At 42.3% G+C, this 16,622-nt stretch overlaps 1 protein-coding gene across 6 annotated transcripts in view; it reads left to right on the top strand.

Moving 5' to 3' along the window:
• LOC119971760 overlaps positions 1-16,622 on the top strand; it is a 131,127-nt gene that overhangs the window by 38,454 nt on the left and 76,051 nt on the right. For 4 of the 6 annotated variants that reach the window (XM_038807823.1, XM_038807822.1, XM_038807824.1 and 1 more), the window contains exons 2-4: positions 1,832-1,926; positions 7,674-7,857; positions 11,126-11,283. In XM_038807823.1, coding sequence (XP_038663751.1) covers positions 1,832-1,926; positions 7,674-7,857; positions 11,126-11,283 — 437 coding nt within the window. Of the gene's footprint in view, positions 1-1,831; positions 1,927-7,221; positions 7,404-7,673; positions 7,858-11,125; positions 11,289-16,622 lie in introns of those variants that run through there. The other 2 variants (XM_038807825.1, XM_038807826.1) reach the window with 2 other exon arrangements.

The raw sequence follows: 16,622 nt of genomic DNA, 5'->3' as shown, positions 1-16,622 counted from the left end.
AAAAACAACAAGACCTCTGGTGCAGATGTAATCACCACAGAAGTATTAAAATGCAGTAGAGAGGGACTCTTGATAAGAATCCACAACCTCATCACCCTTGGCTGGAAGGAATAGAGCGTGCCGGTTTATACCCCAGGATCAAATTAAATGGCATTCTAGGATGGAGCATGGACATTTTCATGTTGTTTCTCTACTACTCTGACTATTGCATTTGGTATGACTGTGGTGTCAAATGGTCCCTTTTGTGCCAACACAGGGCACTGAGCTGCTATGATTAAACTTGTGTCTTGGCAAACGTTTCAGTTAGCTGGCAACACAAATTATAACACGATGCCACTGACATTCATTTGATGCCTTTCACATCTCGCTTGGCATGGAGGGTGACGGATCTTTTAATTTTATATTCTTATTTAAAATACTGGATTTATGATCAAAGATAAAACCTCTTGGATAAACTGGCACGTGAAATATTTACAGAGAAGGTAAGCAACCAGGCTAACCACTGAAATAATGTACATTTCCTAGAGATTCAAAAGTGAAAGTGTGAAAACCAAACAAAAAAGGCAAAATTGTGGTTGTGGGAGGGGAAAGAAGAATTCAGGCCAGCAGCTCAGCGTGGCAGTGATATTCATGTAGCGACTACTGTGGACTTGAAGCTTAAAAATAGAGGGAACGGAAGCAATCTGTTTGAATTATTACAGTGGCTGAAAGCAATTTTTATTTTTCTATCTGGTTTGCTTTTCTTGGGTGAATTATGCCCTAGTGCCAAGTTATTTTTGCTTAGAGACCACTCTGATATTTAGAGATGTCAGCCAGGGACAGCACGGTGGCGCAGTGGTTAGCCCTGCTTCCTCATGGTGCTGAGGTCCCAGGTTCGATCCCAGCTCTGAGTCACTGTCCCCCACAACCCCAAAGATGTGCACGGTAGGTGGATTGGCCTCGCTAAATTGCCCCTTCATTGGAAAAAATTAATTTTATATTCTAAATTTATATTTTAAAAAATGTCCGCCAGAAAAGCTAGCCATTCTTTCTCCAAATTTACGTTTGATGGTTTTCACACAAATGCAATTTATTCCAGTGACTGCACTGTGTGCACTTGCCTTTTGCCTAAATGTTCCATGCGCTGTACCAACTTGTAAATGGGAATGTAAAGTAAAATTCTGATTTTCTGTGCTGCTGTTTGGACTATTGTGCAAGTTGCTAGTGAATCTAGGCTGAGCTGTTGGCACCAAGCCTCTTCCTCATTCCCAAACGCATGCGCATAATTTCAAAACCAGTTGTTCATTGGTACAGTTAACATATTGTATCTCCTGGATATTCCCATAAAGCTGTGATAATTGGATGATGCACATTAATTAATTTGTCAGGGGCAACAAATTCAGATCCAGATACAACTTCCTCATTCCTGTGATTTCTTATGTTCATAGGCCAGGGGAATCCAGCAGATTGGCGGAATTAGAGTAGGTAACTTGTGTAGAGAGAAATGCTAGTGCAGAGTTGTCAGTTTGAATGGTATGTTTCCATGCTGCAACATTGTGTGATTAGGGTAGCTGAAATGGCATCATTCTCTCAATGTGTAGATCTGTATTGTATTAGGTTACACACTGCTCCTAATTTCTGTTATTTACAATATGCCTACTCAGGATTTTCATTCTATTACTTTCAATAAACCAGCTGTTAAAGTTTTGGACCTGCCTGGGTTGGGGTTGTTCAAACGGATTATATTTGGACGACTAGTTTTAGAATTTATTTATGTCTATAATGGATGTCTGATAAATAAAGAGTCTAATCAGAATTTTTAACTGATGCTCTTTTTTTTTCGTTTCTCCAGGAGTTTGAAGATGCATTGTTGGTCGATAACTGGGATTTCTTAGAGGATTTGGTTTCCAAGCTGCTTCGAGGATGTTATCAACGCAAGGATATTAAGTCAGTATTGGTAGAGTTGAGACGTTTTATTAATCCTTATATATTTTAATCTGTTCATTCGTGCCTTCATGTTGATAATAGTTACTGTCAGTTTGGTAGAAGTAAAGTGTTAGGGTTGTAGGCTATCTATACTGATCTACAATAGTTTTTTTTTTCTTATTATAAATTGAGAGTGCCCAATTATTTTTTTTTCCAATTAAGGGGCAATTTAGTGTGGCCAATCCACCTAGCCTGCACATCCACGCAAACACTGGGAGAATGTGCAAACTCCACACGGACAGTGACCCAGAGCCGGGATCGAACCTGGGACCTCGGCGCCATGAGGCAGCAGGGCTAACCCACTAACGCCACCGTGCTACCCCTGATCTACAGTAGTGTGTTGCCTCAGAGTGTAGCAATGAATTGCAACTCTTAAGTTCCCGCCGAAAGTGAAGTGAAGGGTGCGTGTTATAAACTGCAATACAATATAACAGAAATAATTTCTGCGGTGGCACAGTGATTAGCACTGTTGCCTTACAGCGCCAGGGTCTGATTTTGATTCCAGCTTTGGGCGACTGTGTGGAGTTTGTACATTCTCCCTGTGTCTGCGTGGGTTTCCTCTTGGTGCTCCGGTTTCCTCCCACAGTCCAAAGTTGCGCAGGATAGGTGGATTGGCCATGATCATGGGCTGTTTAGCACAAGGCTAAATCGCTGACTTTGAAAGCAGACCAAGGCAGGCCAGCAGCACGGTTCGATTCCTGTAACAGCCTCCCCGAACAGGCGGAGGAATGTGGCGAACTAGGGGCTTTTCACAGTAACTTCATTTGAAGCCTACTTGTGACAATAAGTGAATTTCATTTCATTTCATCATTGGGGTGGGGTATTGGACCTCGGTAAAGTGCTCTTTCGGAGGGTCAGTTCTGATTCGATGGACCGAATGGCCTGCATTATATGATCCACGATTAATTTCAAATTTTGCAACTAATCTCAGTGCCATAATTATACATCTGCATTAAAGGCTGTTCTTGTTTACAACATGCCCATTTATGGTTACATGGTGTTTTCACTATTGTCCTATGAAATCTACACATTTTAGTCCAGAAATTATGTTGTGGGATAATTGTCTTGATGTTGATGCTCTTGAAGTTTCTCTCTGCTTTTTTAAATGAGCTGTTAACTTGTTTAACATAGATGGGTTATTGTCCAGGTGTAGTTGAGAATGAAAAGGTGCTCAATCTGCCAGTGAGAAAAGGAGCTGTGATCAGACACAACTATGAGTGGCTGCTAACCACCTGCATCAGGCCGCTAAGTACTCAAGTGAAGGAAGCGCCAGAGAGTGAAGGGTGCATTCTGAGTAGGGAAGTGGAGAAAGATGACAAGGAATCAACGGTTAAAAATTTGAAACCCAGAGGAATACAAGGAGATTTTTCAGCCACAAAATGCCATTGCTCAGACTTCACCTCTGAGAACTGATCACTTTCCTGCTTCCCCAGAAGGCGATACTATTTTGGTGAAGGAGGTTGAGAAAATGACTGGGAAGCTAACAATTGAGACGAACTGATAACTCAGTTTGTCTGTACTAGATTAGGATATTAAGTAAATTGTCTCACCTCAGGGGAAACAATTATATCATCTATGTCATAAATTTCAAAAATTAAATATAGAGATAACAGCTAACTGGAGTAGTGCAGAAACTGATTTCCTATGGGTAATAGTGTTCCTGTCATGGGAAATGAGGACAAGAATTAAAGCTGATCTTTAATAGGGAGTAGAATGATGTGGAATGACCCTCACAATTGCTGTTTCTGAAGCTTCCACTGTGTTCTGTTGAAAAGCAAAAATGAAAGTGTAGATGGAAACATTTTTTTATTTTTATAAATTTAGAATGACCAATCCACCTAACCTGCAAATCTTTGGGTTGTGGGGGTGCAACCCACGCAGACACGGGGAGAATGTGCAAACTCCACTGACCTGGGGCCGGGATCGAACCGGGGTCCTCAGCACTGTCGGCAGCAGTGCTAATCAGTGGGCCACCGTGTCACCCCGTGTAGGTGGAAACATAAATTGACAGATATTGGTGGAGTAGGCAAAACAGACAAAAAGATTTCCATGTATGTAAATACAATGTCACTCACTGTGGATCTAAAACAAAATAGAACGGGGCTTAAAAAAAGGAACGGGGTACTTGCTAATGGTGAAAAACTAGAAATAGTGACTGTCCAAAGACACTTCATAGAATCCTAGAATTTACAGTGCAGATCGAGCCCATTGAGTCTGCACCGGCCCTTGGAAAGACCACCCTCCTTAAAACCACACCTTCACTCTACCCCCGTAGCCCACCAACCCGACCTACCCTTTTGGACACTAAGGGGTAATTTAGCATGGCCAATCCACCTAACCTGGACATCTTTGGACTGGGAGTAAACCGGAGCACCCGGAGGAAACCCACGCTCACACTGGGAGAAAACCCACGCTCACACTGGGAGAAAGTGCAAACTCCACACAGTCATCCGAGACCGGAATCGAACCCGGGTCCCTGGAACTGTGAGGCAGCAGTGCTAACCACTGTGCCAGTCCACTTGGAGTTTTGTGTACAAAGATCATTAAATTGTTATGAACAGGTACAGCAAATAATAAGAAGGCGGATGAGAGCTGGACTTTATGTCTAGAAGGCTAGGATACAATGGGGTAGGCGGGGCTTCAAGGATACAAGGCCCTTATTAGGCCATGCCAAGAGTATTGGGACGTCTGGGAACCACACCTGAGGAAGGATATATTGGCTTTGGAGGGAGTGCCATGTATGTTTGCAGTCCTGGCATCATTCTAGTAAGGGTTGAGTTAAGTGGAGAGATTACCCAAACTTGAATTTTATACAGTTAAGTGGTGATTTTCAAACTATTAAGGGGAATAGAGAGGAGTTACTTCAGCTGATTGGAGAGTCTGGAGCATAGTCTAAAACAGCAGTGGCAGTGAGTGTATGCGTGGATGAGACTGTGTGCCTTGCTCCCAGTCTCAGCTTTCTCGCTTACTCATACCAATACATGTGCACGTACCCATTCAGTGGATGAACGAGTGAGCATCCTGAGATTGAGTGAGCCGGGCACATACACACTGACTCTCTCTCACCTGGTCATTTTTACCAATTGTTCTTTTTAACTTTTTGAATAAATGTTCTGATATTGCTTTGCATTTGCTCACAAAATATTTCCTTTCTTTATATCTCCACTTTTTCTTTTAGTAAGAAGTTTTACAACACCAGGTTAAGTCCAACAGGTTTGTTTCAGATCACTAGTTTTCAGAGCACTGCTCCTTTGGTGAAGGGGCAGTGCTCCGAAAGCTAGTGATTTGAAACAAACCTGTTGGACTTTCACCTGGTGTTGTAAGACTTCTAACTGTGCTCACCCCAGTCCAACGTTGACATCTCCACATCATGGCTTTTTCTTTTAGACAGCACATTAAAAATAATTCCAATTAAGGGGATATTTTAGCTTGGCCAATCCACCTACCCTGCACATCTTTGGATTGTGGGGGTGATATATTTCCACTTTTGATATTCAGTTTATTGTGCCAAATGCTATCTTGCCCAAATTTTCCCATTGAACCCTTGAGTGAGAAAAATATCCAAATATGTCCCCATGAGCAAAAAGGTTGGACAAGCGTGATCTAAAATTGGGACCAAAAATAGGAAACATTTCTACACATAAAAGGTAAATGTGCAATTATCTTCCACAAATGGTAAGTGATGCTAGATCAATTATTAATTTTAAATTGGATGATATATTTTTGTGAACAAAGGTATTAAAGGAAATGGGGCAAAGGAGGATATATGGAGTTAGATTGAGATCAGCATGATTTGATTTTATTGGGGGACAGACATGATGCTAAATGGCCTACTGTTCCTTTTTGTACTTATTTAGTTGATGGTGTTTCAGTTTGGGTTCTAAATAATAATTATCTTTATTAATGTCACAAGTAGGCTTACATTAGCACTGCAGTGAAGCTACTGTGAAAATCCTCTAGTCGCCACACTCCGGCGCCTGTTCGGGTATACTGAGGGAGAATTCAGAATGTCCAAATTACCTAACGGCATGTCTTTCGGTACTTGTGGGAGGAAACCGGAGCACCCGGGGGAAACCGACACAGACACTGGGAGACTATACAGACTCCACAGAGACAGTGACCCAAACTGGGAATCATACCCGGGTCCCTGATGCTGTGAAGCAACAGTGCTAACTACTGTGCTGGTTCTTAAATGGGAAGGATTACATCTGCCAGACCCCAGTATTTTGAATCCAACAGCAACTTGCATTTTGATTGCGTAAGTAATGTAAAATGTCACAGGGCTTTCACAGGAGTGTTATCATAAAACATATGATTCTGAACCATACATGATATTAGGATAGAACCAAAGGTTTTACCAAATAAGAGCGTTTTAAAGGAGGAGAGCAATGCAGAGCTTCTGGGTGAGGCAATTCCTGAACTTGGTACCTAGACAGCTGAAAGCACTGCTGCCAATGCTGGGGCAGTGAAAATCCAGAAGAAGTCAAATAGGAGTACAGAGATCTCTGAGGGGTTTTGGACTGGAAGAAGTTACAGAGTTGGGAGAGGTGACTCTGTGAAGCAATTCAAAAATAAGGATGAGGATTTTAAAAATAGATTGGCTCCCGGTCTGGCAACACATGCAGGTCAATGAGCTCAGCCTAATCCAGTGTAAGCTGTTACAGTATATTTATCTTGATGATCCTATTGTTGTAGCTATGTAATACAAACATATATTAAACTAATATGCTTCATGCAGTCAGATTTCAGCTGTTTTATGTGCCCCAGCCACTGGTTTTTGAGGTTGGTCATGATCTCTACAGAAGTGATTAACATGAGAAATAAATAGGCAGCAAGGCGGCGCAGTGGTTAGCACTGCAGTCTCACGGCGCCGAGGTCCCAGGTTTGATTCTGGGTCACTGTCCGTGTGGAGTTTGCACATTCTCCCCGTGTTTGCGTGGGTTTCACCCCCACAACCCAAAAGATGTGCAGGGTAGATGGATTGGCCACGCTAAATTGCCCCTGAATTGGGAAAAAATTAATTGGGTACTCGAAATTAATTTTAAAAAACATGACAAATAAAACAAAGGTTCCCACAAGATTAATAAAGGAGAATTGCCTTTAAATTTGTTGTTTTTAAGGATTATCATAGAATTGCAATATATCTTGCCACTGTCAGGTCCTCTGCTGGCCTCACTGAGAGAAGCTGTTGTGCTTTGTCATGTGATGTGGTTGAAATAACAAGATGAGTGAACTGATTCCTCTGAGCACTTCCTGTGCAGGTGTTGAGTTCAACGTTTAACAAAACACCATGGTTTTGATTCTGTTGTTTAGTTGTGTTACGGTTCTGGATGAAAAACTTAAACATCTGTACAATTAGCACACACATGATCTTCTCCAGTGCATCAATGCCTTTTCGAAGCCTGGGCCCCCAAATTCAGTGTAACCTGATGCCGCAGGTATATTTTTCATTCACTATTAGTACCGAGCATGTACCTTCTGTGTCTCCACCATAACATCAAACCGCTCTGTAGAAATGCAAGCAATGTAATTACAATTGGACAATTATTTGACTGAAATTGCTACAAAAATCGTTGGCACTACAGTTATTCAGTCCTATTGTTACTGGAAACTTGAAGAATGGGAGCCAGTACAGACAAAACACTTAACTCATATCCTGAGGTGAATACAAGAGTTGATTACTTATGAGTACTTCTTTGTTTCATCAGCATAGAGAATTTCCACATGTACCTTGAAGACATCATACGACATCGATGGGAACTTGAAGAGGGGAAAGAAAACCCACTGCAGGGAATACACTTTAGGGCTCTTTCTTCCCGAGTAATTGTAGAAATTTTGCACAAACTCTGTGATTACCGCCTGGATGCTACAGATGTATTTGACCTTCTAAAGGTGAGGAATTTTTAGTTTCTGTTGATTTATTTTTAATCTCCGTGCATACATTGTGATACAAACATTGTAACTATGTAGTGTTGCATTTTAATTAAAATATTGGCATTATATACAAATGTAAGTTTTCGTGTGCTGCCATATAGGATCCCAAGAGTGCATTTGCACTACAAATTCACTGTTCGTTCAATGCAGTTTCTGATAGTTGCTAATCTTGGGCAAATTTGAATTTCTGTCCAGGCCAATTCTAAAATGAGGTAAGACAATGTTGCATGAAATCTTGTACTTTGCTGTATTATTTAATCATAATAACTCTGGATTTAGTCTGCATTCACTACAATTTCCTTATGTTGAAGTTATAATTGCAGACTTTTATTTTTAATACTCTGCTCTTAATACAAAAGCCTGAGAAAAGTCTATATTCTGCTGAGCTCTGTTACTATTCTGTATATTTATGTTGACATTTGAGTTTCATGTAATCTGCAAACTTTGAAATTATACCCTGTATGTCAAGTCAAGGTTATTAATATATATCAAAAGAGGGCAGTAGCCCCAATACCATCTCTTTGGGAACACAACTATATACTTCCATTCAGTTTGAAAAACAACTATTCACTACTATTTTCTATTGCTTAGTCAATTTGTATGCATGTAGCCACTTTCTCTAATCCCCCGGACTTTAAATTTGCTTACAAACCTATTCATATCTTTTCAAACGCCATAAACACATTTGTGCTGACTTTCATTCATTAGTCTATACGTTTCCAAATGCTGTTAATTTTACTTTGGATTATTGTCTTAGTTTCCCCACCAGCGACATAACTGACTGACCTGTAGTTACTGGGTTTATCAAAATATTTTTTTTTAAATCGGGGTGTAACGTGCAATTCTCCTGGCACCACTCATATTATTTGTGATCATTCTGTTCTTCCCACACCCGTACCACTGTGTGCGTATGGCCTTTTGGAAATGTGGTAACCAGAACTGCAGGCATGTTCCCAAGTGATGTCTGATTAGTGAACCAGAAAGTTTCAGTGGAACCTAGAAAGCATTGCTGTGGCTGTGTGGATCAACATTCTATTTGTTTTACTTCTCCATATTGCCTTGACATCAAAAGTTATTAGATTTTTTTGTGCTCCATTGTCCCAATCAAAGTCTCACTTAGTACAATTCCTTTTATTGTTTTCCCCTTCCATTTTTCAATGTGCAGCATTTTACATTCGTCTGTGTATAGATAGTACAATGGACACTAAATCCCTACCATTATTCAATTCAAATTATTGAAGATGTCTGTTAAGCAAAGATATTTGCAACATGATATTGCTTTTTTTAATGTATACACTTTGAAAATTGTGTTTTGGTTACAGAGCACAGCGAGTATCTTGGACCATGTCATGTGTTTAAAATCTAAATACCATTAAAATTGATTAAGAACTGGGTCACTGTCCGTGTGAAGTTTGCACATTCTCCCCATGTCTGCGTGGGTTTCACCCCCACAACCCAAAGATGTGCAAGTTAGGTGATTGGCCACGCTAAATTACCCCTTAATTGAAAAAAATAATTGGGTACTCTAATTTTTATTATTTTTATTTTTTAAATTGATTAAGAAATGTTAAGCCGGTTAGCTACTGTTTTAAGAGAACCGTTGCAGGCATTTTGACAAGATTGTATGCAAGATATAGAAACATAGAAAACAAGAGCAGCAGGAGGCCATTCGGCCCTTCGAGTCTGCTCCGCCATTCATTATGATCTTGGTTGATCATCCAACTCAGTAGCTTAACCCTGCATTCCCCCATATCCTTTGATCCACTTTGCTTTCAGTGCTATATCTAACTGCTTCTTGAAAACATACAATGTTTTGGCCTCAACTATGTCTTGTGGTAATGAATTCCACAGGCTGACCACTATGGGTGAAGAAATTTCTCCTCATCTCTGTCCTAAATGGTCTACCCCGTATCCTCAGACTGTGACCCTTGGTCTGGGCACACCCACCATCGGGAATATCCTTCCTGCATCTACCCTGTAGTCCTGTTAGAATTTTAAAGTTTTTTATGAGATACTCCCTCATTCTTTTGAACTCCAGCGAAAACAATCCTAATCGATTAAATCTCTCCTGATAAGTCAGTCCCACCGTCTCCTGAATCAGCCTGGTACACCTTCACTGCACTCCCTCTCGAGCCTCCCTCCTTCCTTATATAAGGAAATCAAAACTGCACACAATATTCCAAGTTTGGCTTCACCAAGGCCGTATATAATTGCAACAAAATATATTTTCCTACTGCACGTGAATCCCAGTCGAAACATATTACATCAAAATCTTAACCTGGAGTAAAATTCTTAATTGATTTAATTAGATTTTTGCCTGATCTTTAGTGAAGTGGAAAGAACATCTGACTCGGCCTCTGAGAAGTATATGTTTCCAGCTAGGAGCAGGATGTGCATGGGTAGGCTGTATAAAACGGATGGGGAAAGGTTTTCTCTTTCAAATATTTTATCTACTTGACTTTTAAAAGGTATGGATTCTGTTTCCACCACACCTTCTGATAGAATGTGCAATTCCAATAGTTCTCACGTTTACCTTAATTTTTAACTATTGTCTTAAATTTATCTCATTGTCTTGCTGACCAATGAAAATTGTTTTCCTGGTCACACTGCTGCCACCCCATATTTCTGAACATCTCTTAGTCACATCTCCTATTCTAATTAAAAGGTTTTGCATTTTCGTTTCCGTTTTTTATGAGATTGGAAGCAGAAGTTGGATAGTTAACCAATTCTGCTTAGATCCAAATCTGTTCAGCCAGTTTTATACCTATTTTTCAAAAGCTGCAGAAAGTGCCTTGTTAGTTTCCAATGAACCATTTGAGATCTACGATATTTCTGCATTTCACTTATTTTCCTAGATGATTTGCACAGTTTTTAAAATAACATTTCTCGTTTTTAAATTTAGAGTACCCAATTCTTTTTTCCAAGGGGAAATTTAGCGTGGCCAATTCACCTACCCTGCGCATCTTTTTTTTTGGGTTGTAGGGTTGAGACCCATGCAACCACGGGGAGAATGTGCAAATTCCACTTGGACAGTGACCCGGGGCCAGGATTGAACCTGATTCCTCAGCGCTGTGAGGCAGCAGTGCTAACCACTGCATCACTGTGCTGCCCTATAACATTTCTAGTTGATGATTATAGAAACAGAACAAAACCCATTGGCGTACAGTATCACAAAGCAGAGTTTTGTTCTCCAGTTTTGGTATCATCTAGTATTGATTTATTTCAGGGTCTTGAAGCAGACAGCTTGAGAGTAGAACCCCTTGGAGAAGACATCATCGGGGCACGATACTGGTATTTCTATGGCACAAGGCTGTACAAAGAACTTCCTCAACCGACGCCACCAAAGGAGACACCAAAACATAAAGGATCGAAGAATGATAATAAGTAATGTAAATTCTGTACTGTAAATGAAGGTGAAAGCTTTAATTAAGCACAAGGCTGGTTCTAATTTGCTATGAATAGATAATCAATGTTAAGGTTTTGAGATTTTTCTGTGTATAACCTTTTGTTTCACATTTGTGCAGCCCATGTGCTGATAGTTTGTAATGGCGCTAGTTGAAATTGATGGCATTCTAAATTTCACCAATAAATTTAATTATTGTCTGTCTTTGTCGCTGTCCAAAATAATAGGATAATTCAATATCACATCCAACTTTCAATCGCTATTTTATTCATCTCTCTCTTGCTTGTCAATCTTTTGTGCATTGCACGCCAGAAATAATGAACAAATAATTGAGGTTGCCAGACAGGAAAGGGTAATTGCTGGGCCAGGGGGCACAAGTGTATTTCAACACCCATTTTAACAGGAAGGGACAGAGAGCATATATTTTGAGAGTAAATCAGATAAGTCTAGATGCTACAAAAATAATCAAAGGAAAAAACTTAAGGCTGTATCGGAATGCATGTAGCATTCGAAACAAAACATGAACAAATGAATGAGTACAATCAATTAGCTATTACAGAGACATGGTTATAGGATGATGTAGATTGGGACCTGAATATTGAAGTGTATGTGACGTTCCGGAAGGATAGGAAGTTTAGGTGGAGGGGTGGCTCTGTTAATTAATGATGGTATTACAGTAGCATATTAGAGACAGAAGTTCAGGAGACCAGGATGTAGAAGCAGTTTGGGCTGGGATGAGAAATTATAAAGGCAAGAAGTCACTTGTGGGAGTGGTGTATAGGCCCTCAATTGGAACTACATGGTAGGACAGAGTATAAAAGAAGAAATAATGGGAGCTTGTCAGAAAGGTACTGAATTAATCATGGGGGGTTTTAATCTACATGTAGATTGGGGGGAAAGGGATAACAGAGATGAATTCATAGGCTATTTTCCACATAGTTTCTGGAGCCAGCCAGAGGATAGGCTACACTAGACCAGGTATTGTGCCATGAGATGGGATTAATTGATAACCTCCGTGAAGGCACCCCCTCAGATATCATCGATCACAATATGATTGAATTTTACATTTAGTTTGAGGGACAGAAGAGTGCTTTCAAGATTAGTATTTTAACTTGAATTAGGTCAATCATGAAAGCATGGAAGTGGAGGTAGCCGAAGGGAACTGGCAAATATGGATTTTATTTAAGAAAATATTTTATTGAGGCATTTATAATTTTAACATTTTTAAACAACAGAGAGATCCAACAACGCAAAAACCCCACAATAACATACCCAACTCACCCCAGCCCCAAACCCTAACTACTCATACATTAGAGTCCCTGCCCTTATTCGCCCCCCCCTCCTGTTTATGGTCAATTCTCCTTGAAGAAGTCGATGAACAGCTGCCATCTCCGAGCGAACCCCTGTAATGAACCCCTGAAGGCGAACTTAATTTTCTCTAGCCTAAGAAACCCTGCCATGTCACTGACCCAAACCCCTGACTTTGGAGGCGCCGAGTCTCTCTATCGCAGCAAAATTCGCCTCCGGGCCACCAGGGAGGCAAAGGCCAAAACATCGGCCTCTGTGTCCCCCCTTCCAAGACCTCTGACATGACTTCTGAAAATCCCTGCTAAAATCCCCTCAGCCTCGGACACGTCCAAAACATATGCACTTGGGTCACAGGACTTCGCTCACACCTGTCCTCCACCTCAAAAAACCTACTTATCCTGGCCACAGTCATATGAGCCCTGTGGACCACCTTGAACTGGATCAGGCTGATGGCACACGACGAGGATGCATTGACTCTCCTCAGGGCCTTCTCCCATAGCCGGACTTCCAATTCCCCTCCCAGCTCTTCCTTCCCAATTGGAACCGCTTCCCACTCCATCAGTTCCTTATGTATTTCAGAGACCCGACCCTCCCCAACTCCTGTTTTTGACATCACCTTGTCCTGTAGCCCCCTTAGTGGGAGGCATGGGAAATTCGGGACCTGCCTCCGAACAAAATCCCGTACTTGCAGGTACCGGAACCCATTCCCACTCCTCCTCTAGCTCCTCCAGGCTCGGGAAACCCTCCTCAATAAAGAGATCCTCAAATCTCTCAATCCCTGCATGCTGCCACCTCCTGAAGCCCCAGTCCAGCCTCCCACGATGCGAACCGGTGATTATCACAGATCGGTGACCACATCGACGCCACCCCCAGTTTCATGTGCTGCCTCCATTGCCCCCACACTCTCTGGCCTGCCACTACCACTGGGCTTGTGGAGTACCGAGCTGGCGAGAACGGGAGAGGTGCCGTTAACAAAGCCTTCAGACTCGTGCCCTTGCGAGATGCCGCCTGCACTCGCTCCCACCCCGACCCCATCCCCATTTCCTAACCATCGCTATATTAGCCACCCAGTAGTAATTAATAAAGTTCGGAAGGGCCAAGCCCCTCCCGCCCAATAAGGACCTTCTACACTCTCGGGGCTTTCCCCACCAATGTAAAACCCGTGAAGGCCGCATTCATCTTCCTAAAAAATGCTGTGGGGATGAAGATTGGAAGACACTGAAATATGAACAGCAATCTCGGGATGTCTCATTTTCACTGTCTGTACCCTCCCTGCCAATAACAGAGGGAGTGCGTCCCACTTACGGAAGTCCCCTTTCATTTGCTGATCCCAGTCCCTTGCCATTTGAATCCCCAGGTACCTAAAACTCCCACCACTTTGAACGGCATCTCCCTCAACCTCACTCTTGCCCATATTCAGTTTGTAACCTGAGAACCGACCAAATTCCTCCAGTATTCCCATAATTCCTGCAATTCCCCCCCAACGGGTCTGTTATATAAAGGACCAAATTGTCCGCAAAGAACAAGACCCACCCCCTCTCCCACTACCCCCCCGCCAAATGTTTGATGCTCTCAGCACCATTGCCAAAGGCTCTATGGCCAGGGAAACAGTAGTGGGGAGAGTGGACACCCGTGTCTCGTCCCCCGACACAGACTAAAATATTCTGATCAAACCCGGTTTATCCTTGCATTCGCCGCAGGTGCCTGATATAGCAACCGGACCCAATCCACAAATCCCTGCCCAAACCCTAAACCTTCTCTGGACATTCCACAAATACTTCCACTCTACCCGATCAAAGGCCTTTTCTGCATCCTCGACCTCGACCCCTCCTCACGATGTCTGCTATAACATTGTGGGGAGCACTCCCAGCTCCTTTGACTCATTAAAAGCCTTTACCAGAACCGGCCCCAACAGCCTGGTAAACTTTTATAAAACTCAACCGGATATCCGTTTGGTCCGAGGGCTTTACCCGATTGCATCACCCCTAACCCGTCTATAACTTCCCCAACCCCAATTGGGGCTCCCAAATCCTGCACCAATTCCTCATCTATCCTCGGGAATTCCAGTGCCCTCAGAAATTGCTTCATACCTTCCTCCCCGGCTGGGGGTTCAGATTTATACAATTTACTATAAAACTCCCAAAACACATCATTCACCCCCGCCAGATCCAGAACCTTACCCCTGTATCCCTCACTTTCCCAATCTCTCTCGCCGCCTCCTGTTTCCTCAGCTGGTGCGCCAGCATCCTGCTGGCTATTCCCCCATATTCATACCCCACCCCCTTTACCCTCCTCAGCTGTCCCTCCGCCTTACCTGTGGACAGGAGCCCAAATTCCAGCTGCAGTCTCTGACGCTCCTTCAAAAGCCCGTAATTCCGGAGACTCCGGGTACCTCCTGTCCACCTGTAAAATTTCACCTACCAATCTGTCCAACTCAGTCCCCTCAACCTTTTCCTTATGTGCCTGAATTGAGATAAATTTCCCCGTAATAACCTCCTTCAGTGCCTCCCATACGAGCCCTGCCGAAACCTCACCCGTATCATTGATCCTTATGTATCCCCGAATGGCCTCCCTCACCCGCTCACATGCGTCCTCCTCAACTAACAGCCCCACATCCAACCTCCATTGCGGGTGCTGGGCCTTTCCTTTGCTGACTTGCAAGTCCACCCAGTGCGGGGCGTGGTCTGACACCATTATTGCTGAATATTCAGCAGCTATCACCTCAGCCAGCAGCATCTTATCCATAACAAAAAAGTCTATCTGAGAATACACCGAATGCACATGGGAGTAGAACGAAAAACTCCTTACTCCTCGGTCTCCCAAATCTCCACGGATTGACACCCCCCGCGCCCCCAACCTCTCCATGAACCCCTGGAGCTCCTTCGCCATAGCTGATACTTTCCCAGACCCAGAACTCGACTGGTCTAGCCTTGGATCCAGGACCATATTGAAATCTCCCCCCATAATCAGTCGATGTGGGCAAATATGCTTAAGGGACAGACCAACAGAGGTTCAGCAGCTGACATTTGAAGAGGTATTTCCGAACAGACAGAATAGGAACATTCCAATGAGAAAGAAAAATTCCAAGGGATGTGCCCATCACCTGTAGTTAACTAAAAAAGTTAAAGTCAGTGTTAAAGAAAAAGCATATATTTGTGCAAAGTGGCAGGTCAGAAGATTGGAAAGAATATAAAGAATGGCAAAGATTGATATGGACGGAAAAGCTAGAGTACTGAGAGAAAACTAGAAGACTGACAGCAAGTGTTTCTATAGATATTTAAATAAGAAGAGTTAATAAAGTGAGCATTGGTCCTATAGAAAGTGCATCTAGGGAATTGGTAATGGATAGTAGGTACATGGCAGATGAATTAAGCAAGTATTTTGCATCTGTCTTCACTCCAGAGGGCACCAATAACATCCGAGAAGTAACTGTAATGGAAGGGTGGGAGGAATTCAGGAAAACAATCAACAGGGAAGTGGTATTGAGCAAACTGTTGGGTCTGCGGGCTGACAAATCCCCTGGTCTGGATAGACTTCACCCTATAATCTTGAAAGAAGTGGCTAATGAGATAATTGATGCATTTCTTTTAATTTTCCAAAATTCCCTAGTTAAGGGGAATGCTCCGGTAGATTGGAAGATAGCAAATGTAACTCCTTTATTCATATAGGGAGGGAGATAGAAAACAGGAAGGTATAGGCAAGTTAGCCTAATAACTGTTATAGGAAAATGCTCGAAGCCTTATTAGAGATGTTATAGCAGGGGACGTACAAAAATTCAAGGCAATAAGGCACATGGTTTTGTGAAGAGAAATCATGTTTCAATTTATTGAGTTCTTTGACGGAGTAACCTGTGCTATGGATATGGGATTGGCGGATGTACTGTAATTAGATTTCCAGAAGGCATTTGGTATGGTGCCATATCAAAGGTAATTGCGTAAAATAAAAGCTCATGGTGTGGGGGTAATATTTGCATGGATTCAAGATTGACCAGCTAAAGGAAACAGCTGGCATA

Source organism: Scyliorhinus canicula, chromosome 9 (assembly GCF_902713615.1).
Source record: "Scyliorhinus canicula chromosome 9, sScyCan1.1, whole genome shotgun sequence".
Lineage (NCBI taxonomy): Eukaryota > Metazoa > Chordata > Chondrichthyes > Carcharhiniformes > Scyliorhinidae > Scyliorhinus > Scyliorhinus canicula.
Note: the sequence above shows the minus strand (reverse complement) of the source record. Positions and strands in the feature narration are given on the sequence as shown.